At 41.6% G+C, this 26,269-nt stretch overlaps 1 protein-coding gene across 10 annotated transcripts in view; it reads left to right on the top strand.

The window, feature by feature from the left end:
• The window catches only part of Slc8a1 (solute carrier family 8 member A1), a 351,192-nt gene that overhangs the window by 287,122 nt on the left and 37,801 nt on the right, over nucleotides 1-26,269 (top strand). For all 10 annotated transcript variants that reach the window (XM_040738197.1, XM_040738204.1, XM_040738200.1 and 7 more), the window contains 3 exons: nucleotides 3,060-3,190; nucleotides 7,049-7,148; nucleotides 25,085-25,360. In XM_040738197.1, the coding sequence (XP_040594131.1) occupies nucleotides 3,060-3,190; nucleotides 7,049-7,148; nucleotides 25,085-25,360 (507 nt within the window). The remainder of the gene's footprint in view (nucleotides 1-3,059; nucleotides 3,191-7,048; nucleotides 7,149-25,084; nucleotides 25,361-26,269) is intronic.

Here is a 26,269-nt window from a genome sequence, read left to right as displayed (position 1 = left end):
ATTCTATGTTCTGATGCTTTCCAAGACTCCCATAGGCAGAACATTCTTCCCACACCAGTCCTTCAGTCACCTCACACTGATTCTGGTTTTGCACTCATGTGCCTCTTTTCCCACTACACCAGAAATTTCTGGAAGATAGCTGAAGAAAGAGGAGGACTGTATCTGTACTGGCATATTCTAAGAGGACAATACCATGTTCTTAAATGATGGATGGTCCTATTTAAAAAAAAGAGCAGCTAAAAAGTATTACTAATGGTAACTTGGAAAATCTCATAACAAATACTTGAGTAATGTTTTCACATTCCATACCTTGTACTAGACATAGGTAAAGATAGGCCAATGAGTTCTGAGACATACCGTAGCTTTCTAAGTCTACAGACTGGGTATTTGTATGTAAAGATAATTTAAAATAACTCAGAAGCCATGTGAAACTGTTTATGATAAATATTAAGGAACTGAATGATATTTACTAAATTCTAGTTGTCAGTTGGTATACAAAAGGAAGAAGAACCTTTAATATAGCTAAATGAAGGTGTAGGAACATTTCTGGGTGATTGCATGATGGGTAAACCCATGCTTTAGAATAAGAGCATAGCAAGATGTAGAAACATGTTCACTAGCATTTATTTATGTTTAAATCAATACTGTTAAAATGAGATATCCACACTTCAGCTTCTGAAGACATTTTTTAAGATTAAATACTAATTAAATTATAATTTACATACTGGGATTTTAATTACCTTTTTAAATTAATTTTTTTTAAACTGGTAAGATTTTTCCATAAGAAGAAAATAAGTTGGGTTTTTTTTACAATGAAAAGAAGGGCACTAAATTCTGACTAGTCAAGTATTCTATGCCTATAAACTACTTGATCCTAAATGAAAGAATGCCAGATACTGGGAAGCAGTTATAGACCCTACCTGGGTGCATCAGACTATGTACTTGTTTCTGACCAGAAAGACTGAAGGATTATGGGGGGGGACACTTTTTCACTCATAGGATGATTTGGTTTCATTTACTGTCATGACCATGTATCTGACACCATGTTCCAGATCCATTTCATCCTGTGAGATGTTTCCCTGAACAATCCCATTTCCTCTCAAACCACTCTCTGTTTTCTACCTAAACTAACTCGAGTCCCATTCCAAATAAACTTCTATGTTAAAATCACATATGATGGCCACAATAAATATTCTCCCACACTTAGCTTTGCATTTCAGATAGGTATCTAAGAGGCAACATTTCTCCTGGGGGAAGTCATTATTATTCATTGAATGTCAGAGATTTGGACAAAGACACAAAATCAACCTGAATGACCAGTGACATTTCCATTGTCCCAAAGATCAGAGAGCAATGAGAACAAAGCGATGATTGATTTGAACCCTAGGTAAATGAACTTCACACATGTCCACCCACCCCATTGACTAGAACACATGATTTCAGGACAATTGTGGAGACTAACCCTTGCCTCTCCTTGATTTACAACTTCCCAATCCTTATACAAAATCCCTTACCACCCTTTCAGTTAGTCTCCTTTTCTTTCTGCTTTGCTTTTGTTCATTTTCAACAGCTTCGCAACAGACCAAATAACCCATTTTTGTTTTCCTTTGATTTGGTGGAGTTACAGACCACTCGAGATTTAAAATGTATTGCTTTAGAATACATTATTAAATGCATGCTAAAAAGTGTGTCAGCAGCTGCATTCTGGTTTTGCCTTCCATTACTTCTGATGAATGAAATCGAAGGTACTAGCCATGTTTCCAGCACCTCTATCGCCCAACCCCAGTCCTCACAGTAGCCAAAACACCATCTCTTGAAACAATTGCTAGATCAAAAAATAGAACCAACTATAGCAGGGTCCCAGAGCAGAGAAGAAGCTACAGCTCTTTGCAGGAAATAGAAGGTATGAGCCCCTGCTAAAGCTGATGTCTAAATGCAAAAGGCAGGTCAGGAAGGCTGAACAAAAAGGTCAGTCCTTCTCAGCCTGAATGACTCAGACAACAGACTCCACTTACAGGCAGTTGGCCAGATATCCTGGAGGTGAGGGCCATGGAATGGAGGTTTTTCCATAGCAACACCACTGTCTCCCTGGATATAAGTGCTTTGCTTGGCTCAGAGGAAGTAGCCTATCATTTCCCAGCATCCTGGACCTAAAGGACAAGGGTAATTGCAGGACAAGTGTTTGCCCTCCACATATGCTTGGTCTTTTCAGTCTGGGATTTATCCCAATGACCTCCATAAAGAGAGAGACCACTTTGTGATCTCCTCCTCATCTATAGACTTATTTCTAAGCACCCTTCACCCCTACCTCTCCTAGAATGAGAGCTACTTGGTGGTTCTGGAAACAATCATGCTCACACAGAGAATATTAGCTCCCCAAAGGCCTCACCCTCGCCCTCTATGTTTGCTTTAAGATTAACATGGTCAAGGCTTTCCTAATACATTTCTCCTCTGCACCAGAGAGGATGTACTTGGGGCCCAGCCATCTCAGGGAAACATAAAATGGAAGTTTTGGAGCTGAATCTGTGAGAGGGACTCTTGGCAAGTGTGAAGCTAAGGTCAAAATTTACCTTCTGTGTCTTTTTGCCCCTCTTAGGCATTTTCTGATGCCCCTGGAAAAGGGAAAGGAGAAGACCAAATTCTCACATCCCTCAGGGTTACTTTAAGACTTCTGATTGCATTTCCCTTTGGTCACATGCTGGAAAAAATATGTGGAGACCATTAAACTGGCCAGCTTCTCGTAGAACAGCTGGATGATTCCCTCAGCACAGACCATGTGCAGAGGGTCTTCTGCGGTGACATGACCTGAACATGCCTTTTCCTCATCCGTGCTTTTACATGAGATGGGACTGTACTGTATCCCCATCATCTGCTGCTTCTATGTGGCATTACCCTGTCAGCCAAGCCCTGTCCTCTTCTCCCCTCAGACTCACTATCTCACCCAAGAGACTTTTAATCAGTCCATAGGGCATCCTTCCTCCCTGCTTTTCTTAAAGCAGGATCCTGGGACTTGTATATATGAAGGAACACTGTTCACACTCTTACCTTCCCTTTCCCAGACGAGTATGATGACAAGCAGCCACTGACTAGCAAAGAGGAGGAGGAGAGGCGCATTGCAGAAATGGGGCGCCCCATCCTGGGAGAGCACACCAAGCTGGAGGTGATCATTGAAGAGTCTTACGAATTCAAGGTATGTCTGTCAACACTGCCTGACCCATCGGCTTGCTCAAGTTGGTTCGGTGTGGTCTGTGCTATAAGAGCCTTCTACAGACACTGGAAATTGCGACTTCATGTGCAAGCTCATTCACTAAAAGGCGGTCAGATTCAATTTGAAATTGTGGAGTTAGCAGAGAACCAAGAAATCCTATACAGTAAACAGCATCAGAACCAGACTCCAGCAGGTGATGTACACCATGACAGAGTCAGAACTGTACCCAGACAGAAGTGCTTCACCTGAAAGGAGACTCCAAAAGCAGATTTTGAGAGATTCTGTACATTAGAAAAAGTCTGATGAGTCTATTAGAAGCCAAGCATTTGCCATGTGAATATTCGAAGGCCATGGTTTGGGAGAATGGTTATTTATATCTAAGCTATTCAGATCTGAGAACTGTTTAGCACTGCCTGCCAAAGATGCAGTGTCTGCAACTATACAGTTTACCCATGAGCTGGTAAAATTGGATTTACTACTTTCTTATTTTTCTTTCTTTTGTGTGTGTGTTAGTTGGCATTAAACCCAGGGATTCTCATATGTCAGGAAAGTACTGTACCACTGAGCTACATCCTAAGCCCAGATTTAAAGTTTCCCCAGTAATAGAAGTCATTCTTTTATAAGTTAGATACACAGAGATGAGCTTCAGACTTGAGGATGAAACTTCCAATTTGTCTCTCCTAGCCCATTTCTCTCCTCCAATCCTCTCCACCCATTCCTCCTCCCTCGCCTTCAAACGCACAGCACTTCTTAGCCAGACCCTTAGTCTCTAAAGATACTTAAGATGGAGCCAACTTCAGTTGTACAATGGGATAAGAGCCTATCCCTTCTTGTAAAACCCAGGATTGCAAACCCAGAGCAGAGCATTATTTTCTTTACTTGCTTTTCAAAAGGAGATGATGCTTATTCAAACAACCAAAGAAAAATACAGAAGCCTCAGAATCCTATGTGGATCTTTAGTAATAGTTGCCTCTTTTCCTTTTGTTGGTTCATTAAATCTAATCCCCAAACTGACATACCAGATTGGTTGTATGTTAAAAAGTGTCTTTGCAATTAAATTAGAATTTAAAAAGATAATAACACATTTAAACCTTCTCCAGGTCACTAAGTATCTATCTATTAGAGCTTTTTTCCAACTCACACCCATAGAAAGAGAGGTAAACACTGGAATGAAGATTCCGGGATTGATCCCACCGTCAGAGCCCATCACAACATAGCCTTGAGCCTGGCTCATTGAGCACATGAAGGGAGCATGCATAAGTTCATGTAATCTCCCCTGCATCTCAGCCTGTCCATTTCTACTGCCCACTCTGTTACTCTGGGTCCATGTGCTTCCAGCTTCACATTTCCTCCTGCAACTCTTTTTTTCAGTGGGAATCAAAGGGTTCAGTGTCAGCTACCACAACAGAGACTGCCCTTCTTGTAGAGAATATGCACTCTTTACCTTAGAGGATGCCCAGGCTTGCTTTCCCATGCACCTGCTGTGGAAAGAGCAGTGGTAGTAGCTTCTTCCGAAAGGACTCTTCCTAGACAAAAGAAAAAGTTTTGGTCACACACAGCCCTCTCTTGTAAGCTACCACAATCTAGAACTGGAAAGCCTCCCTAGAATCCAGATTCCTTACATAACTTCATTTGCCTGGTTTTTTTTTTTTGACTTTCTGGAATAACTTTGAGTCTCTCCCTCAAGTTTACAAACACAATCATATCATTGTTAGCCTTAACACCAAGATATCTTGGGGGCACACTTTCCAAGTGCAGTATCAACATCTTTGACTTTCTTCATTTAGGAATTGTGTTCTTCTAGAATGTAACTTGCATACTCGTTCAGAGCTCTAGAACAGCGTGAGCTAGATGGCACATGTCCCCCCTGACTTCTCACCTGTCATGCTAAGAGTGTGTCTTTACTAATGTCCACTGTCAAGGGTGAGGTGTTCATAATGTCTGGAATGTCACTAACCATTTAAGAACTCTCCAGATGAATACAGAAAATATTGCCTGAACTTTAATCCATCTTGATTCACTCTTCTTTCTCAAATAAATGAAGGATCCAAACCACACAGGTACAACGTTAGCCCTTGGAAAAAAAATTGGCTCTGCCCCTCTGGTTAAATTTTCTACATTTTAATATATACCTGTGTTTTTCCACATCAATAAAGGGTAAGTTTAGTTCCTCTTAAAAGTTTGATCTTTAGCATCATTTGAGGGGGAAGTCTGTGTTGAGCTGCTGGAGCCATGTTCAACTGCTTATCTCTTGGTTGAGGAGGTTCTCTGCCCTGGCTGCAACACAGTGTGTTCTGTCCTCTTTGGAGAGATATGCCTCAAGTTTCCACTCCGTGTAGAAAAAAACCGAGGTCATTTCTTCTTACATTCCACACCACGCTTTGAATTGGCATTTGCCAAGATGCATAGAGTACTGGGTGAGATGTGGCTGGGTTGAGAGAGGAAAGACAGATGCCTGTTGTGTGTTCCAATTTATCATGCCCAACAGCGGTGACTGTTAGAACTGTTATCAAGGACACTAACTAGCAGGTCTGGATCCAGGCAAGAAGCTGAGCAGTCACCACCCCCTATCCAAGGACATACCAGCTGACCAAGAATAATGTTGCAGATACAGAGTGAGCTAGCTGGACATGGATTCTTTCATGTTTGTTTTCTTTCCAATGACTCATTTTGAACTAACATGCTTGCTATCATAAATTGCCTTTGACCTCTCATACAAACCCTCAGATACTATTTTCTTAACTCCTGCTCAGCCATGATTGTTATCTCTCTCAAACCATGGTGTAATATCCTGCATTGAACAAGTACAAGTCGTTACCCAAGGCAAATAATGTGTGTTTTCTGCCTCTTTGTGATTAGTGGAAATTGGAAGATGCTCTGACAGTAAGTGTGGGTGTGTGGTAGACTAGTCGGTGCTGTAGTTTCTCTGGGAGGATCAGCCTCGGTGCCCTGGAAATGTCCCTTCTCCCTGTAGTTGCTATAATTTGTGGTAACGCTTTGACTGTGTGGCTCACTTAGTTTTCCTGTGACCGCTTGGCAAATCCTGTTGTTTTATTAAGCAAATTTAGAAAGTTGCAGGGTGCTCATTGTATTAAACTAATTGCCTAATAAGATCTAAAGTAAAAGAAAGGCCATGTACCTCGGTGCTATTAAAGTATGGAAATGTGATGCAAGGTTATTAGCACTGCACCCCAAGTCACAGGTGTTGACTTTTGCTTGTCTAATGTATTCCTGATGTAATAGCAGTAGAGAGAGAATACAATTGCCTTAATATTAGCAGTCTGAAAAATTTAGTGTCTTCTCTGCTCCCCACACCCTCGCCACGAAATTATCTATTTGCTGACAATCATGCAGCAAGCAGCCTACTTGAAACCCTGCTACCTGGCTTCATTTTACTGATGAAAATATAGCAATATGCCTTCTGATTTAGATCTGTCCCTTTCAGGTGTTCACAGACACTAAATACTGAACAGGGCCAATATTGATTCACTTACAGACAGCATGCGACAGACAAGCCAAAGAGAATCAAGTTCACATTGCAGTTGAGGGGTGCCAGTGGCCTTTCAGACAGCTGCTGTTGCAAACAATGTAGTTCCTCCTGATTAGCCATTAGCTCTAAAGGAGGCTAGACTTCTTTGTGAGGAAGTTTCCATTTCAGAATATTTCTTAGGAGCACAATTGTTTGCATAATCCTAACATTGTTTGATGTGGATAACTTTCTTCTGAGCTTGACATCTGCTACCCCTTTATAGAACCCTGAGGCTTCCAAACAAGGTTTTAGATTTCCCGAGGCCTTCACAACCCCAGAAGTTATTATCTTATCCCTTTGGCCCTTTCTAGAGCACTGTGGACAAACTCATTAAGAAGACAAACCTGGCCCTTGTGGTGGGAACAAACAGCTGGAGGGAACAGTTCATCGAAGCCATCACTGTCAGCGCTGGTGAGTGCCTGTACCCTGTGAGGAGGTGGAATGGCCAGTCTTGGCTGAGTTTTCCTGTTCTGCCACTGGCAAACACCACATGGGGCAAAATTAAGAGAAATGAGCATATCTGTTGCCTGTATCCATTTATCATCCTCTTGGAGGGTAGACAAGATGAAGTTGAACCCATTTGTGTCTTAATTTGTTGTTTAACCAATCGTGGGGTTTTTGTCTGGTTCTCTGGAAAGCAGTACACATTGGCCAAATAAAGGTCAAAAGGGAGCAAATTCGGGGGAAGAAAAGGAAGACATGAAGATATTTTCATCACTGTTTGCATCATTTTACAACCCTTCCAGGGCACTGAACATCTTAAGCATTTGCACCGGCTCTGAGGTACAAACTGAGGCACATTTTGATTCTGCCTCTACAAGGAAAGTGCAGGGTTTTCTTTAAGAATATCCTGCAAAATGGACCTGAGGACATGAAGTAAAAAAAGGGCAGCACTTCCTTTGCTGTCAAGCCTTGTCCACTCTCCTGTATGAAGGGACAGAGGGAGTCACTGACAGTCTGAAAGAACACTACCTTGCATTTTTGCCTTCTTTTATGGGTCTTTACTCCACGTACACTAGTCCCTTCTCCCAAATACACACAGGCTTATCACACACACTGCAGCCGCTCGGCAGAGCTAGGGGTTTCTAAGCATCGAGTGATTCCCTAACTGTAAATTATGGCAACAGCATCATCACTAGCAGTTAGGCTGTGGCTTCTGTCACAGCCCCCAGCTTTCCAATCTGCCACAGAACACTTGGACAGCTCTCCCAAGTGCTGTGGGAACAGAGAGTGGTTTAGAAAAACATAGTGTAGCTGTTTATTATTAGTGCTGTGGTTTCTTGCAGTCAAGTATACAATGGGAATTTATGAGCACTAAAAAGCAGATTACTGTTTGGAAGTGGATTTAAAATTTACATGTCAATGGTAATAGAAGGAGAGGGAAATACCCCCTGTTTGGCTTATGTTTTTCCATAAATCTAAGATGAGCATCAGAGACAGGAGCATACTTCCCTCTGCACAGAAGAACTGAGCAGAAACTAACACTGATGACATACTAGGAAGTATCAGAAATGTCCAAATTATTGCAGAGCTTTGAGGCACTCAGACTGCAACATGAAGAACAACATAACACTATGTTGAGGCATTTACAATAGATTCTGGGTCTCCTTCTGTTGTGAATATATATACATTTGTGTGATAGCTCTGTGCTGGTTACCTGTTCATGGAATGTCTGTGTCCATCATTGCTCTTGTAGGGGCAAACGGAATAGACAGCTCTACTCCTGCTCAAATTCTAGTATAGAAGATTATTTTTCTAATAGAGGAGAGAGCAAGAAAGACACATAGTTCACGTGCATCTGATCACAAGCTTTGGATAGAGAACACTGAGGCTATGGAGAGAGACAGGGAGTTTTGCACGTGACCAATATGATTCTATCAATAGAACATTTAAGGGAAGGTTTGCTTTCCTAGCAACAGAGTGGCTTCATGTTCTTACACATTTTAGTAACTTTTAGAAAGTGTGCCAAATACCTCAAGACTGCTCTAAGCCAATGACACAGCGCAGTGCTAAACAGTGAGGGAGATTATGCAATGGATAATGCCAAAGCCAAGCATCTGATGCTCAGGTATGCAGCGAAACAAGTATAAAGACGTTGGTACTTCCTTCATTAAAAGACCTGGAATTGCGATTGTAGACACTGAAGAAATCCTTTCAGATTGCCATGTAGCACTTTTCAGTTGTCTTTTCTGTGTAGATGGGAGAATCTACATAGTTCCAGTAAAACAGCTCAGCTCTAGAAGTGTGTGTGTGCATATTTAAAGGTCAAAGGTCCATGCCTAATGCCTTCCTTCATTCCCCTCCACCTTAGTTTTTGAAGTAAGGTCTCTCACTAGACCTCCATGGAGCTCAGTGATTCAGCTAGCCTAGCAAACCCCTAGGATGCTTCTGTCTCTGTCCCCCTGGTGCCATTATTACCAGCACACACCACCATTCCCAGATTTGTATGTGGGAGCTGTGTATTGAACTCTGATCCTCTCACTTGCCCACTCAGTGCTTTTCAGTTGACCCATCTCCTCAGCATTTATCTTGAGCTATAATCTGCTGAAAAGGACTCCATATGGTAGGGACTGTCATTAAGAGATAAAGAAATTTCAGTGTAACGAAAATTGCGACCACCCTGTTATATCCCTAGCCTTAATATTTTAAACTCTGAGGCAGTATCTTAATAACTTGCCCAACCCTAGCCTTAAACTCACTCTGTAGCCTGAGGCTTTGCATCCTTTCAAGTATATTTCAGATTTGTGACAACTCACCCAGCTCCAAAACTTTTGAAAAATAATCAATGACATGCAAAACCTCCCAAGCATATAGGTGATTTATATGTGTATAAGTATATTATTCCTGTGTGTGTGTGTGTGTGTGTGTGTGTGTGTGTGCTTCTAGATGACTGCTTAGAAATAGACAATGTTTAGAAACTTGCCTTTTCCTGGGTTAATTGACCTTATTTAAAATTTTGAGATAAAGAAGATCTGAAAAAATAAACACATAGTTTGTAGGCACTAAATTACATTAAAGTACATGAAAGACAGTTTTCAAAGTGCAATGTTTGTAATTATAACTGAATTTAAGTGCCCAGGGAATGTTAATATTCTCAGGTTGTAAAACATACAATAAAATTTGTAAAGCAGCTTTATTGAAGGCAGACTTTCATTGGATTTTTAAGATTTCATGGCTAAATAGTTGAGAATCAGAAAGATTTTCCTTATTAAAAATATTAAATTGTCTTTGAAGGGCTCTGCTGAGAGCCTGTTTTCCCAAGCAATTTTCTGTGCAAAATTGAATCTGTGTGTCTTGCTAAACAAAAGTGATAATTTTGTAAATGGGATTTGGCTTCTCTCTGGTTTTTTATTATTATTATTATTAACTATATCAAAACTCCTTTCAAAGTAACTAGCTGATAATGTTCTACTCACTTTGCCTGAGCTGCACAGACCAGTACCTGGGCTTCCTCTGGCCATAATATGTCTAATCACCAAGTTCTGACAATTGAATATTTGAAGAAATGAAGGACTTAAGAGACTCTGGAGATTGGGAAGGGATTAGATAGTCATGTTCCAGCAAGTCTCCTTCTGATACTTTCTGGTAGAAAACCAGAAGCAGTCTTGTGCAGCAGCTAAAAGACTGCCAAAACATTTTGAGGCAAGCTCAATTCCACCAGGTGCTTTTACGGATGTGTCCACACATGCACTTCTCAATGCAGCTAGCACTTGCTGCCTATCCAATTAGAGTCCCTGCCCCAATTCTTCTGTCTTCCTTACGCTTCCCCCACCCAGAGCAGCACTTTGGGTTGACCTTAAGAATCAAGTGTCAGTCCAGTATGGGGGATTATCAGCATACAGGGCAAATATAACCTGGGTATGGACCACTAGGATGCTCATGTCATTCATCACTTTAGCCTCTGGCTAAGGAAGCATGTGGGAAGTCAGAGTGAGGCCAGCCTTGCAGACAGATAGGGGTTGTGACTCTGCCCTTCAAAAACTTCTGGGGTGACTCAGCAGATTATTTCACGTGCCCACATGCACACCCATCCCTGTTCCCTCCTATGTAAAGTGGAGAAAGGTGTACCTAATTCATAAACTCACCACAGTGTTAGTTGTGACAATGCCCACTTTCAGGTCTAAATGTGGGCAAAACTGGATATGTGGGAAGTTATATATAATATATATATGGTTCTAAAAGAAAATACAGCAAAGCTTTTTTACATGCACAGTAGTTCAACTTAATGCTAGTATGAAGATGGCTGAAAACCTATCAGTTGGCCTTTTGGTTTCATGGGAGTACTGAGCATGACGTTTTATATACAAGAATATTGAGATCTGAAAAATGTTGTAACTCACTCAAGAAGCAGACTGGCAAGGGGCAGTGCTGAATTATAGGTCAGCTAAGGAGGCTCTTCATTGTGAAGTATGAACTCTCTGGTAGTGCCTGGGGCCTGATTGCATATACACAAAAATATACCCATGCACAAGGAAACACATAGAACGTGTGTATATGTGCAGATGTGCAGACAATAAGTGCATACCCTCAAACACACATAAATAAACAAAAGCCTACCTACCAGTACATACAAACATGTGAATCCAAGCACAGACAGACATCACAGGCATACACAGACACACGGAGACATGCAGACATATACAGACACACACACTCACACACGCAGGCATACACAGACAACAGAGATGCAGGCATATACACACACACAGAGAGATGCAGGTATATAAAGAAACACAGAGATACAGGCATACACAGACACAGGTATACACAATACCCCCATACAGTGGAACATGTGGCACCATCTGGGTATTGGAACCACAGCTTGAAGTAGAAAGTGTTTTCCACAATACTTGTCTCTTTACAATCTAGTTCACAGCTCCTTGGGGATGATGCTTGTCAGTTCCCAAAAGATTGGAGGGAAGCATTTGTTTTCCTACTCATGCCCATGGGCTTCTACTGCCTGATAATCTGTGACCTTTTTTTTAAGAAGTGCAACCCATTAGCCTTTATTTCACTGATAACTTTAAAAAGCCAAAAGTAAGGAGTTTTCTGAAATCCTTTTTTAACACTATTTTTGTGTATCTTACATAGCACCTACTGGCATTTCACAATGAAAAGAAATACCTACACACATATACACACTCAACACACATACACACACACAGAGAGAGAGAAAGAGAGAGAGAAATAGATGGATAGATAGAGAGAGAGAGAGAGAGAGAGAGAGAGAGAGAGAGAGAGAGAGAGAGAGAGACATCTTAAGCCTGTGGGCATATCCTTGACCAAGTATATAATTATTTTTCTGACTTTGAGTCTCACCAGTAGAGGAATGAAAGGACAAGGTGAGATTTAGGGCAATGAAAAAGCACACCCGGCCCACCCACTTGGCTTGCCCATATTGTACTTCAGAATAGTAGCAGCATACACTCCATCTCTCTCCTCCCATTAGGGAAAGAATGAGAGGATGGTCCTGGGTTAGCCTCAGAGGAAACTGAGATGATAAAGATGCAAAGGTGCCCTTAACTCGGTCAGTGGAAGCTTCATGGTATAAGAGAAAGCATTCAATATAAGCCCAGTTTAGCTCAAGTAGCTGCTTTGCCCACCCTGAATACAGGTCTCGATGGATGGATGGATCACATCAGGAGATAGCCAATTGCACTGGAGACTGGCATAGGGTAGGGGATGCTCCTGTTTCCAGTACTTTACCTATGGATGCTAGGTGGCCGGGGGGGGGGGTTCTCAATGAAAACAAACTGTTTAATTTCCAAAGCTGCCAACTCAGCAGTGCCCCCAGACAGGAATTGACTTAAATAATTGTCAGCCTGAAGAATGACCCACTCCAAAAGTCCTAAACAATAAAAGTGGAATCTCAAATGAGTTTCAAGGGATTTTTCAGGCAGTCTGGTCTGAGCAGAGCTCTTCCCAGAAATCCCTGTCATCGAATACACCATCAGGACATTTTCATTACGTTGTGTGCTGACACTGGGTCACCTTCAAATCCTACTTAAGTTGTTAAAAATGATCCTGCTTGTTCAGGTTTGACAAAGCCTCAGTGGGACAATATGACAACTAGGAAAGGGGACATATATTTGTACTTATTTCTCATACACTGTGAAGATTCTTAAATATCCTTTGTCCAAAATCTTAAATATCATAAGTTCTTAAGTATTCTTTGTCTAAAATCAAAGAAACTAGTTTATGAGATAGGATTGGTAAAATTGTTTGTCTTGAATAAAGTCTAGTGAAGGCCAGCAAGTTAAAGGGTGCCTTACTCTGCTTTAATAGTGTTCTCATTTATTTGACTCTCACCTCCAAGTCTGAGGCTCGATACACATTCCCTCTGCTCATCACAGCTGCACTTTGACCAGTACAACTGAACACCCTGAGGCTCATGGAGACCTAGCTGATTGGTGTCACACAGTGGAAAAGGACAGCTGGCTTATGGAAGCATGTCTTTGCAAGTCTATACCCAGCAAGTGTCAAGCTTGGCCATATGTAACCCTTTAGTCATGTTGTAACTGGTACCAAGTCAGATGAAGTAATACTGGAAAAGGAGATTTAGCAATGGATAAGTATTTTGGCCTGAGGTTCAGAGTCATGAAGTTGGAATTTTTGAAAAGAACATGTAAGCCTAAAATACATGTAGTGAATGATTAGAAAGAAAAGTCTATCTTCAAAATCAAGCTAGATCAGGCTGGAGAGATAACTCCAGAAATTAAGAGCACAGATTTCTCTTCCAGAGGACCTGGGTTCAAGTCCACATGGCAGATCTCAACTGTCTGTAGCTCCGATTCCAGGGGGCCTGACACCCTCACACAGACATAAATGCAGGTAAAACACCAATGCACACAAAATAAAAAATAAATAAATTATTTTAAAAGCAAAAAGGTTAGATTGATTCCTGGATTTCCAGAGACTCTGGATTTGATCCTATCCTGAAGAAGCCAGGAGGCTTCCAAGGTGACTTTGTGACTTTAGAGTTGTGTTATGTCTGATCCTAGATGCAAGGTTGATTGTTTAAACTCAGATAAGAGTCACTGACCAGCCTCTCCTATAAGCTCTTGGCCTTTCCCTGTGACATATGGCATTTTCTACATAGATTTTTCATGCCTAGAATCCCCCACAGGCTTACCCAGTCTTGTGTTGATAGAGTAGCAATTCCTTGACATGAAGAGTAGATACCACTGCTGCCATCCTCCTTAGCTCCAATCCCTTCTCGGCGCATAGCCAGAACACATTCTTTGTGAGAGAAACTGCATTCAAATCACTTAATTTTTAAATTTTACACTTGAAACTCTTAGCTTCTTTGATCACTTGAATTAAAATAGTCAAAGAGTCACGAAAACTCACTGTCCTGCTCTAGGTCAGTCCTTTGGCCCTCCTGGTCTATAAATGGAAGGGATAGAACACACAGCCTTATGATATATCTTTGAGACACAGAAACAATGAAGGAAGGAGACAGAAATGTTGATGGAATCCTCAAAGGGTCCTTCACCTTAGGCAATCAACTTGCATAGTTCGTTATTTGAAATTGAAGGTCTAAGGTCTAAGTTTAATGGAGATGAAATATCGGCTTTAGAGTATATGTTAAATAAGTTATGTGGGTATTTTTGATCAAAGGTCACCACAGACATAAGATTAAATATAATGTGCATTATTTAATATATAAGTATTAAGTGATATATTGAATAATTATATATTAAACATATAATATATGCATATGCTTACATAATATATGACAGAATACATGCATCTATGATAAATGTATGTATATGTATTACTTGACACATATTTTATACATGTGCACATATATACAGATTCTTACACAATGATATACTTTAAGAACACTTTGAGATACCTCTAATCCAATAATTTTACAAATTCCATATACAAATGGCAGATAGAGGTACATAAGTATGTTCTTATAAATAGAAAATATACGTGTACAAGTTGAATATGCAAATAATTCATGTTTAAAATAGCACTCTCTGTCACTGTTGGTGGTGAAATGTTTTTGTCATTTAGTTGATAATTAAGAACCTACCGGAGAAAGAGTAGAAGTAGAAGGAATGAGTAAGAAAATACTGAGGACAGCAATTTCCAGAAACTCTTTGTGGGAGACATGCTAGGTCATAGTAGTATGGAATCCCTGCGATATCCATCAATTTAAAACGGTCAGCAATAGCAGGCAAAAATGAAGAATCTAATAGCTTTCCCTCATCACTTTGGAACAAGACAGACAGGCCAGCCACAATGGGGGAGCAAGTGCAGAGACCAGAGGCAGGGCAATTATTTTCTGGCCCCTGGATAGGTGTTAGCTGATTTTTTTTTCAGAAAAGAATATTGGCCTGTTGAGCTGTTTTTCTCTTAAATTGCCCATTACAGAAATCTTGAGGAAAACATTGTACTGGAGGGTTCCAGAATGAGTCAGCACTCTCCTTCATAATCCTGAAGTCATGTCTCTAATGCAGCTTTTGTCTGGAGAGGCAACAGCTCAGCTCTGCCAAAAGTGCTCCATCTCTGGATCCAGTAGTTCTTTTGTTGGCATTGGCTACTGCCATGTGAAGACAGACTTAGCTGTTGCTCACCCATCAGTGCTGCAGACACAGGGGCACTTTCCATCCCTATGTGGGAGCCTTTGTATAGTGTTTCAAGGGGAGGACATTTCAGTATCATTGAAATAATGGAAAACAGAATAAACATACCCCTGTATGTGCAGAGACCCTCCCTGCCACAGGCACTATAGGCAGCAACAACTCATACCACAGCAACCTACAGCACTAATCCTTGCTGTTCACATCGTGCCCTATTGGTGAGGATCCTTTTCACTACCTGGTACATATTTCCTTCCTTGTCTTCATTTGCACATTTCTCGCTGAGGGTTGTGTCATTTTCCCTACTAGAACATCTCAGGTTCAAATCATGGCAAAGCTCTGGACATCTGCTTATTAATAATCTATTCCAGTTTTCCATTATTTAATAAAGATTGTGACCAGAGAGAGAGAAAGTCTCCTCCAAGGTAGCACAGAGGCAGTTTTGGAGCTTGGCTCTTGCTACCCCCATTCAGCAGTGTTCTCACTTTCCTATTGGATGGTGCCTTCCCCTATCAGAGAGACATGCTATCAGTGGGGTTCCCAGTGATGAAATATCTCAAGACTAGGCAGGGTAAAGACTGGACCTTCCCTGGACCAGACTGTTAGCAGTGTGGAATGAGTGAAAGACCTTGCTTTGGTGACATGCTGTTTCCCATTCCCACGGCTTCACCGCAGCCCTGTGCAGCACCACTGAGTACACTAAACAACACGGGGACACAGGTGTTGGATTCCTACCCCGAGCCTAGGATTCTGAATCTGGAAGGTACCGGTCCACTTTCCATCTTGTCTGGCTTGTGCCTCCCAGAGTTCTACACCTGTAAGTCACTTCTCACTCTGCACAGACACATACGTTGCCTCTGTGTGCAATGCCTTTCCTCTTTACATGCCTATTTCTCTGAGCTCACGGGGCTCCTCATCTTAGGGGTTTCTCAGCTAGCCATACTCTCTCTCTCTGTCTCTCTCTCTGTCTCTCTCTCTCTCTCTCTCTCTCTCTCTCTCTCACACACACACACACACACATACACACACACACTTACATTTTTAAAATCTCATCACAAAAGAAATAGCTAGTTGTACCTATTGCACATTTATCCAAAGGAGGAAGCTAGGGTACAAAGGGACTCTGCAAAGTACCCATAAAAGTCATGGGCAGAGCCTTGCTTTCCATGGTGGGCCCTATTTATGGAAATCTCATTGAAAATCACAACAGAAAGGGAAGTAGGAGCACACAGATGAAGGATTCTCTGAGCAATTGCAATCACTTTGTATTGTGTAAACCAAGGCCATGATTAGAATCTTGGGTGCTCACTCCAGCCACCACTCTATCAGCAATAGACTCATGTAACTCCAAGATCAGAACAGTACCTTCAGGTGGCCCTGAGGTCAGGAAAATGGTCCTAGGAAGGTTGTTGTTACCACTGAAGGGCAGGAGTTCTTCCTGCCTGGTATTCAGAGAGAAAGGTGTTTGAGCCAAAATAAAAGAGAATCCTGGTCTCCAGCAAAGCTGACATACACCACTAACCTGAGTACCACAGCAAAGCTGAATTCTTAAGAATAAAGTGGAGCCAGCCATTCTCCCAAAGACTAATTCAGCATTTCATAAATCACACAGAGGCTTAAAGAAGACAGATGTTTCTCAATTATACCTTCCCCCAAAACAAAACCAATGAGTTTAGACTTTACCTGAATGAATGTTTGCCGCACAAAGGGCAGAGAATATTTTTCCCCTGCGGACACAGTGGACCTAGTTAGTCACAGCACTGAGGTAGCAGAAAGTATTTTAGAGCTTGTAAGAAAGTCACTAGCAGCTTTATAGCCTTGATTTTTTAATTAATATGGCCTTATTAGGCTCCTGGGAATGTAAAGGGGATGAGGTGTGTGCATTTACCCATATGCACAGAAATAAGTGTCCAGGGAGGGATCAGCATTCACAGCCTCACTGCAACCACATCTTCAGTAGCTCTGAGTATACCTCATGCATAAAGGGAGACATGGGTATATCCTTCATACTCCCCTGCATGAGGGAAGACTTGGGTCCTTAGCTACCCTTTATAAAATCTTGAACATTTTCCTGGGATGTAACACAACATCAATACATTGCAGCTACTCTAATCTCAACCTCTCTCGCCCCAGGAGGCTAATTTAGACACAGCTGCTGCTATTTACAAAGGACTAATGGAACCCCCAGGTCAGTCTAAGAACCTCGTGTACCCAACTACTTCCCACTGTAACTAAATCATAGACAGTAGCAGGAGGTATATGTCTTTGCTCTGTGTCGTTCTATTTACTGAAGGCTTGTTTCTTCAGGAAATGTGCTTCTGTTGCTGGAGCCTAGAATTCTTACTACCCTGCTATTCATAGATGAATAGAGAAGAGTGATTTTCAGGAGTCTTGCTCTGATAGTGGGAAGGGGAGTTAGAGGCAAAAACATGCCTGACAGAAAAATGTCAAGCTCTCATTATGGAGAAGCGGGGTTGGGGAAGTGGTCGCCAAGACTCAGACAATCAATGTTGACCTCCTAACAGTTTCATTTTGTTAACAATCAGACTTACAGAGAGCTGGAATGCCTTAGTGGGTCAGTGTTTTCATTTTTACGGTGGCCACAGTGCTGAGAAATATTTGTGCCGCATGAGACATTTCTTCAGCTGTGTTAGCCATCTTAAGAAGAGCTGGGAAAGCCTAAGGTTTATCTTTATGGACAGCCTCTCCCAGAGTCTCATTTGTCTCAAACAATGTTGAGACCCACACACTGAAAGTGGGCTACTGTTGTTGGAGTCCCTTTCTAATATTGTCACATGTCACCTGGCCCTTGGCTCCCTTACAATTAATTCTAGTCCCTCAGCGATGAATGCCCCACGGCTGTAAATAACTGGTGAAATTTATCAGGAGGTCCTATGTAGTGTGTTCTCTACTCAAGATCAGGCTAGCAGTCCAAGACACACATGTTGTAGCAATCTTCAACTCAAACTTGATGGACAATGATATTGGGATCCAGTGCATTCACTGATAAAAGAAGGAGGACACAAACTGGAAAGAACTGTATCCCAGATGTGACCTGGATGTTGATGTACATGCCAGTGTCCAATAACCACAGACTCCAGGACCTATGTCACCATTCTAGTTCTGATCCCACTAGCTAGTGAAGAAAAGACCACTCCTTTCTAACACCTGAATCTCTACCAGGCCTTTGGCTCACGGAACTCAGATAATAAGAAAACAAAGAATTTTTTTCCCTAGAGATCAACCTGGGCTGCCTACCAGATCCATCAAATTCAGATTTTTGAAATTTTAAGTCCTCTGGTACAGCTGACTCTGAGTGTGGCACTGGTGGCTGTTTTAGAAGAGTGGTTATAGAAAACTTCACATTAAATATGCAGCTGAATTTGGCCAGCTTTAAGGCCAATTTTTAACTAATTCCCCCCTCGTTTCAGATGACAGAAGCAAATGGCTATGGTTTCTCCAATGCTTGAGCAGCTCCTATATGTGAAAATATGCAAACTGAGTTTAAGATCTGCTATAATATTTCTCGAGGGTGACCATGACAAGGGATAAACATGCCAGGCAGGCAGAGTTTAGGTGAGAATGTTTATTAGAAAGGGAAAGGGGGAAAGACAGAGGAAGGAGATAGAGAAAGGGAGAAATAGGAAAAAAACGACAGTAAAAGTCCTGTCTGCCCCTTCAGAGGAAGGCAGGGAGGGGGGGGGGAGTTGGGGGAAGGCAAATGTGGCTGTGGGTAGAGTTTTCCTCTTAAAGGGTCAGGGCACCCTGCCATGTGCAAATTCCCAAGGGGCAGGACCAGAAGGTGTCATTCTAAATTTCCTTAGAAGAAAACCTTCACAATGTCTCCTTTCCCTCTGAGAACATGTAGCGGTGTTCTCACAGAGAAAGCTATGGAGAATGCTGATTACTGTCCAAACTTAGAACAAGAGGTGAATCTCTAGGGTTTGCTTTTCCTGGGGTGATCACTGTACTTGTGATACACAGAAGCCATTAACACCAGGAAATGGTGATTATTCTTAAAAAAGCATGACTTACAAGTACATAAAAGGGGAAAGGAAAAGAAAATCTAAGTTTCTGTATTAAACACACGGTTATAGTACAAAGGTACACAGAAGTAAGGAAGAATTGATTGGCTTGTTGAATTACAGATCTTAGGTTGCTGTTGCTGTTGGTGCTGTTGTTGATGTTGCTGCTACTGTTGCTGCTGTTGTTACCTTTGATGTTATTGTTGCTGTTGTTACTATTGTTGCCTTTGCTGTTACTGTTTCTGTTGTTGCTATTGCTGCCTTTGCTGTTGTTTTTATTGTTGTTGCTGCTGGTGTTGCTGTCCATCCTCTGTGAAGAAGAGAAAGGGTGAATTAGCTGATTGTCTGATAGCTATGTTTTTGTTCGCCTTACCTGGAATGGATTCTGCCTAAACCTTTGCAGGAGATGGGAAATCAAAACAGAATGGGATAAGAGCACTTAGCTTGAGTCTGTATGCTAAGTCATAAAAGAGAAAAAGCTTCTGGCCTGGTGGAGCAGAGATCTCACTGGATACCTGTGAAGGACTGTAATGATCAGACACCAACTCAGGCTAACAGCAACCTGTGTCTCCCAGATGCCTTACACACACACTGATGAGCCTTCAAGTAGTTTCTTGGGTTCTAGAATGGGCAGTTAGATGCAAGTCAATATGTTTTGAATTTGAGAGCTGACCCTTGCACATTAGAAATGGGAGTAAGAACTTGACATTTTCCAAAGCAGAGATCCAAAATGGACACAACTATGCTGTCACCCGCCTCTTGCACATGGTGCCCAAAGGTATAAATACATAATAGCATACATGTGACTAGGTAAATAAAAATTATGTCTAAAAATGCTGGAATTCAGATGTTGCTGACTGTGTGTGCCAGGGTTTTCATTTTCACAGAAGGCACAGCATTGTATCTACCTGGCACTAGACAATGGAAGGGTTAAATCAGTATGAGATTGATGCTAACCCTACTTGTTTCAATAAGGAAGGCATCATGTAGGAATATGTTCCCTCAGGCTATTAGATCAAATCACAACCTAGCTACTTACCAATTGAATGATTATTGTAAAACAAAAATTAAATTTCCTATGGTTGAGATTCTTCCATAAAGATAAGAATAACAATGCCTTTCTTAGAAGATAACTGTAAAGTTGATTTAAGGTCAGTATGGGAAAATATTCTTTTTTTTACTCAGAGTCTCCCTCTAGTTAGACACCCAGTCATGTCTGTTCTCCATGCTCCTTCCTTCCTTTAAAAATAAGTCAGCTTGAGGAAATAGTGGTGACAATGGTTCACTTGAGCTGTACATAGATCTGTTGACATGAGACTGCTGGGGCTGGATTGATTTAGTGCCTTCCTGTCAGCAAGCAACAATGCTAGGCTACAGCACAAACCTGTGAAGGGCTCTACACAGGACAGGGATCTTTCCTCTCCTGATCTTCAGAGTAACACTGTGATGCCACAGTTAGCAAACTCATTTGACAGACATGGATATGAAACTTGGGAAATACAAGTGTCTTCCCAAAGCAAGCAACGAGAAACAGAAATTTATTTATAGTATTTCTAACTCAAGTGTAGTACAGCTTCTTTTTTTGGTTCCCAATGCCCTCCTTGAGGTCCATGTCTGTGGAGGGATGTCAACAAACGCCTGGTTACTGCACAAGATAAGGTATCAGCTGGTGGCAAGCCTCGTGCTCAGCTGCCATGGCTCACTGAACAGATGATGCCCTCGTTCTGTGCTCCAGGGAAGCAACAACACCTTGTTATTACATCAATAATTGAAGTGAAGCTGTCTCCACTACCTATACTTTTTATGATTTGGCTATTTTTATGGTTATATTTATGGAGGCCAACATGTATCGGGGAAGCCATTTCTAAGGTTCCAGGAGGGATTAATGGAACACAGATTGTTTATCTTTCCATTAATAGAATCTATAAAGCTGAAAAAAAGGACTCTGAGATAAGAGGGATTTAACTTGGAGCCTCTAAAAGCAAACCAACCAACTTGTCTATCTCCAAGCTAGTGCAGAGAAGGGATGCAAAGGAAGCGTGTAGCTCAAGCAATTCTGGGCTGGCAGACTACAGAGCCAGAAGATTGCTGTCCTCCCTGTTATGCCATAAAAGATGCCCTCAAGGTATGGAGGAATAGAACTAATATTCCATTGCTCTTTTCAAGAAACAGACTCTTAAGAATAGCCCGGCTGGTGATGGGCACTCTAAATACTCTCTTGTCCTTCCCTAAGACAGGGCAATTATGCGGCTAGCAAGGCAGTCAGTGGCCATTTTTAATAGTTACATGACTTGTCAGCTAATCATTAAAATTTATAAAGTTCAGTGAGATGCTAGAATAGAAAGAATGAACACAAGCCACTGCTTTGAAAGGCTGAAAGATACACATACACATGGGCTTCCCATTTCAGACTGAAGCATGAAGACATTTAAGATTCTCTGTAGTGCTGGAAGGCTATGGGATAATATATATATCTCACACACACACACACACTTTATGTTTGGTATTGGTTTTTTGAGACTGGGCCTTGCTATGCAGTTCCAGCTAGGCTTCAAACTCACAGACAACCACCTGTCTCTGCTTCCTGAAAATTAAAGGAGTGCACCCACCACAGTGCCATGTGCTTCCTGTCATTTTTGTTTCAAGTTTGTAGAATATCACCTTAGGAAACAGTGCATTAGCTAATAATGATGGGAAAACACAGCTGTATGCCAAAGCAGAAGGCTATAACAACAAGCAACATGATAATCATTAGTTTGAAGTATCCTCAGATACCTGATACAAATGATCTAATTATTCCTATGCACAGCCCTCCTGGGAAAGGTGTTATTATTTCCATCTTGCAAATAAATATCCTGATTTATATGTGTCATTTCTTTTGAGAAGTTTCATTCTTTGCTTTCTGTTTCATCTTTAAACTTTGAGACTTAATCATCCCCAAAATAAATAGTTTTGCAGAGGCAGAATGTTCTTTGATTCTGGAGATGATTGATATAAATTCCGTGTTTACCAAACATTCTCGTCATATAGCCTGAGAAATTAGAAAGCACCCTAAAATAGGGAAGTTAAGAAAATAACCTCATACAAAATAAATACAACCAAAAATTCAATGCTATTGCAGAGTCTACAGGAGAAAACATTACAGGTCTATAAAGAGAGAGTAGGAAGGACGGGAGTCAGACTCAAGTCAGACAAAAGACTGACATGGTTCTCATCTCCCTCCCAGCTTAAAATTAACTATGAATATGGAAGCTTTTACAGTTTTATCTAGAAAAAAAAGGAAGGATAAAAGAAAAGTGGGGGGAGACGAGGAGTGAAAGGACAAAGAAAACGTAAGGAAGAAGGGAAATTTTCTAAATGCGGGGGCCGTGTTTACTTTGTAAGTGACATGCAGTAATTGTACGTAGTTGTGGCTGTGGTGTGACATGTTGATAATCATACCCAGACTTTAAATGGCGACACAGGAAGAGCCCAAAGAGCTGCTGTTGGTTGACCAAAGCTGCCATAATAAACTGCCACAAATTGGTGCTTAAACACAAGAAAGACATTCTCTGTGCATCAAGGTGTGAGTAGGTTTGGTTACACCCAAGCAATTCCTTGGCTTGCACAACATATGTAATTGCAATAATGTCTCGTTGTGTAGCCCAGCTGCCCTCAAACTCTAACTCCTGCCTCTGCCTCCCAAATGCTGGACAACAGGACTGGGCCACCATGCCCAGAGCCAATGCCTTTCTGATGCGTTGTCTTACATTTCTGCTCAGAGGCATTATCTCTAAATAAACATCCAATTCTAGGGCTTTGGGGTTAGCATTGATTTGGAGGGAGGAGTACAATGCAGCCCATATCAGACACTTTTATTCAAAAAGTGTTTTGTGCTTTCAGACAGGGCTATTAAGAATATGTCCTCACTCCTACAGCATGAACCTGGGAGGTCAGTCTTGCTTTTTTACCCAGAGAATTTTCTGTCAATCACTTGACTCAAGTTCTTCACCCAAGGGGTCCCCAAAGGTGATTCTGTATATCCATGAGAGCATTCTCCTAATGCTTATTGGCTACCTCCCAAGGCCTCAAAGACAAGGCTACATTGTTTATAATCAAACTATTTATGTAATAACTGTAACTGTGTGCTCACAGAGCAGTCCTCCACTATTTCTCTATTCCTGCCTGGCCAGGAACAAACCCAGTCATCTGATTTTACAAGTTTCATGACATCCACCCCCTGCTCCAAGCTGGAGTGTGTCTAAGGGTTTTCCTGCACTTCTTTTTGCCCTCAGATGGCTTCACCCCGGACTCTGTCACAAAGAGCATGGGTATTTGCTTGGTGCTGGCATTCTGGTATTACACAATCAGCTAGAGAGTTGCAAGCCCCACCTGCTGCCAGCCACATTAGTTAGAACGAAGTAGAGTAAATTCCAAGTGACTTTGGAGAAGGTAAACAAAATGTTCAAGGATAATTTCCTTTTTTAAATTGTCACAAAGCATATGAAACATGTATTTTCACTTTGAGGAAAAATGACTCTCATAATTGAAAACACATGAATGGGGATTATTTCTGCCCAATGTAAATTACAGTTACACTATTCTCACATCACCTATTAATGAAATATACCTTAAGTTGTTGTTATTTACATCCTGGTCTTTTTAACTAACAAGCTTCCTGCATTTCTTTGTGTGTTCAAATGTGATTTAACAGGAGAATTTGTGATCTACACACATATGTTATGTAAATACATAATGATGTAAAACCAGTAGAAATCCATGCATGCATTCTCTCATTTACAGGTACTTAGTCATCTAAGTGATGGAAATAGTACCAACTGCAAAGGATACAAAATAGTTATCTAATTGATGGAAATGATACCAAATACTAGACTGACAAAATTCATAAAGGGCTGGAGAAGAGAGGACATCAGACAGGCCCAATTTTAGACAAAGCAGCAACTTTCAAAGTTGAACATGCAGTCAAATAACAAGGAGGCTTTATTCAAGCCCAGATTCCTTGTCATATCCAATGAGACTGATAATTTGAATTTCAAGTGCATTCCCTAGTGCTGTTGCTCAGGGAACATCCCCAAGAACCTGGATGCCATGGCAACTCTGAAGAGGGGTGAGGGACATTTTAACAGACTAGTGGAGGAGAATGATGTAGGGGTACGAATATGGGATACACTTTGAGCTCTAAAGCCAGAGAAAGTGGAGATGGTTTTAAAAAGCAGATAATACTATTAGGCTAAGACAAAGTTTGAAATAGTTAAAGGAGGTCAATCCAGAGTGGTATAAAGGCTCATTGCTGTACTTGGGAGCCTTGACTGAATACCACACTGTAGAAGTCATACAACTACCAATCTTCCATTAGACTTTAAGAGAAGAATCCTATTAGAACTTTGCCCAACTTCCAGAGGGGCTTCTCTCTCTTGGCAAGAAATCTTTTCATCACTCCAATGACAAATACCACTGGGAGATAATGTGAGCATTATGTAGGAAGGGTGTATTGATTGGATATGAACTTTTGCCCCTGACCACTGAGCCAAAGGGAAGTGGTTCCTGAATGCCATGACCAATAATTGGCTCATGATGGTTGACTTTTAGAAAGCCCTAAGCTTAGTTGACCCCTGATGGCTTCTTGACCCTCAGAGGAGCATGCCAACAGTCCAGAAGGAGATGCAGGGAATGGAAGAAGTCCCTGGCAGCTGGGTCTTAATGAAAGGTGTTTTCTTTTCTTTTCTAGGGGAAGATGACGACGACGATGAATGTGGGGAGGAAAAGCTGCCCTCCTGTTTTGATTACGTGATGCACTTTCTCACAGTGTTCTGGAAGGTTCTGTTTGCCTTCGTCCCCCCTACAGAATACTGGAATGGCTGGGCCTGTTTCATTGTCTCCATCCTCATGATTGGCCTCCTGACAGCCTTCATTGGAGATCTGGCTTCCCACTTTGGCTGCACCATTGGCCTGAAAGATTCTGTGACTGCAGTTGTGTTTGTCGCTCTTGGAACCTCGGTGCCAGGTAAAGGATGATTTATGAAACTCTCCAAAACAGCACACACACGCGCACACACACACACACACACACACACACACACATACACACACCATTAAGTTCATTTTGTGTTGGCCAGCTACTCCTGGAAATGGGGCATGCCCTGGAGTGTGGATGATATACCCAATGGCACTCCATTGGAAAAACCTGATTTTCCCAGCAGGTATCAGTTCCAAACAGCTTCTTGGTTAGGGGTGGGTCTTTGTGTCACCTGCCTCTTCTCAGTGCTGGGTTCTGGTCTAGTTTGAATCTACACAGGTCTTGAGTGTGCTGTCACACACAGTCTCTGTGAGTTCACATGTGTATCGGTACTGTTCTGTCAGGAAGACCTTGTTTCCTTGGCATCACCCACCAACTCTGGCTCTTATCATCTTTCTATCTCTTCTTCCACATAGATGCCTAAGCCTCAACAGGAAGGATTTGATTGATATGCCCATTTAGTGCTGAGTGCTCCAAAGTCTCTCACTCACTCACTCACTCACTGACTCACTCACTGACTCACTCACTCACATCTCATTGTTCAGCTGTGAATCTCGTTGTTAATTCCCATGTACTGCAAGAAGCTTCTCTGATAGGGCTTGAGAAATGCTCTGCCCTATGGGTGTAGTAATAAGATAATGGTTTGTTGCTTTAAGTTTCCTGGTTGTGAGAGTTTCTCTTCTCAAAGACCAGGACCTGCCTCTTCTCAAATTCCCTATCCTGATGGTATAAGACACAGAGTTGAGACTGCCCCTTTACCATGGGCTCAGTCACATGACAGACTAACTCAGAGTTCTGAGACCAGCCACCAGCCAAAAGAGAGAGGGGACCATAGCACCTCTGGCTTACCTGTGGCTTTGAGAAACTTCAACCATGCCTCATACCAAAAAAAAATGG

The sequence above is a fragment of the Mesocricetus auratus genome, unplaced genomic scaffold, assembly GCF_017639785.1.
Source record: "Mesocricetus auratus isolate SY011 unplaced genomic scaffold, BCM_Maur_2.0 Super-Scaffold_100676, whole genome shotgun sequence".
Classification (NCBI taxonomy): Eukaryota; Metazoa; Chordata; class Mammalia; order Rodentia; family Cricetidae; genus Mesocricetus; species Mesocricetus auratus.
The sequence above is the reverse complement of the archived record's forward strand: the minus strand, read 5'-3'. Positions and strand labels throughout refer to the sequence as shown.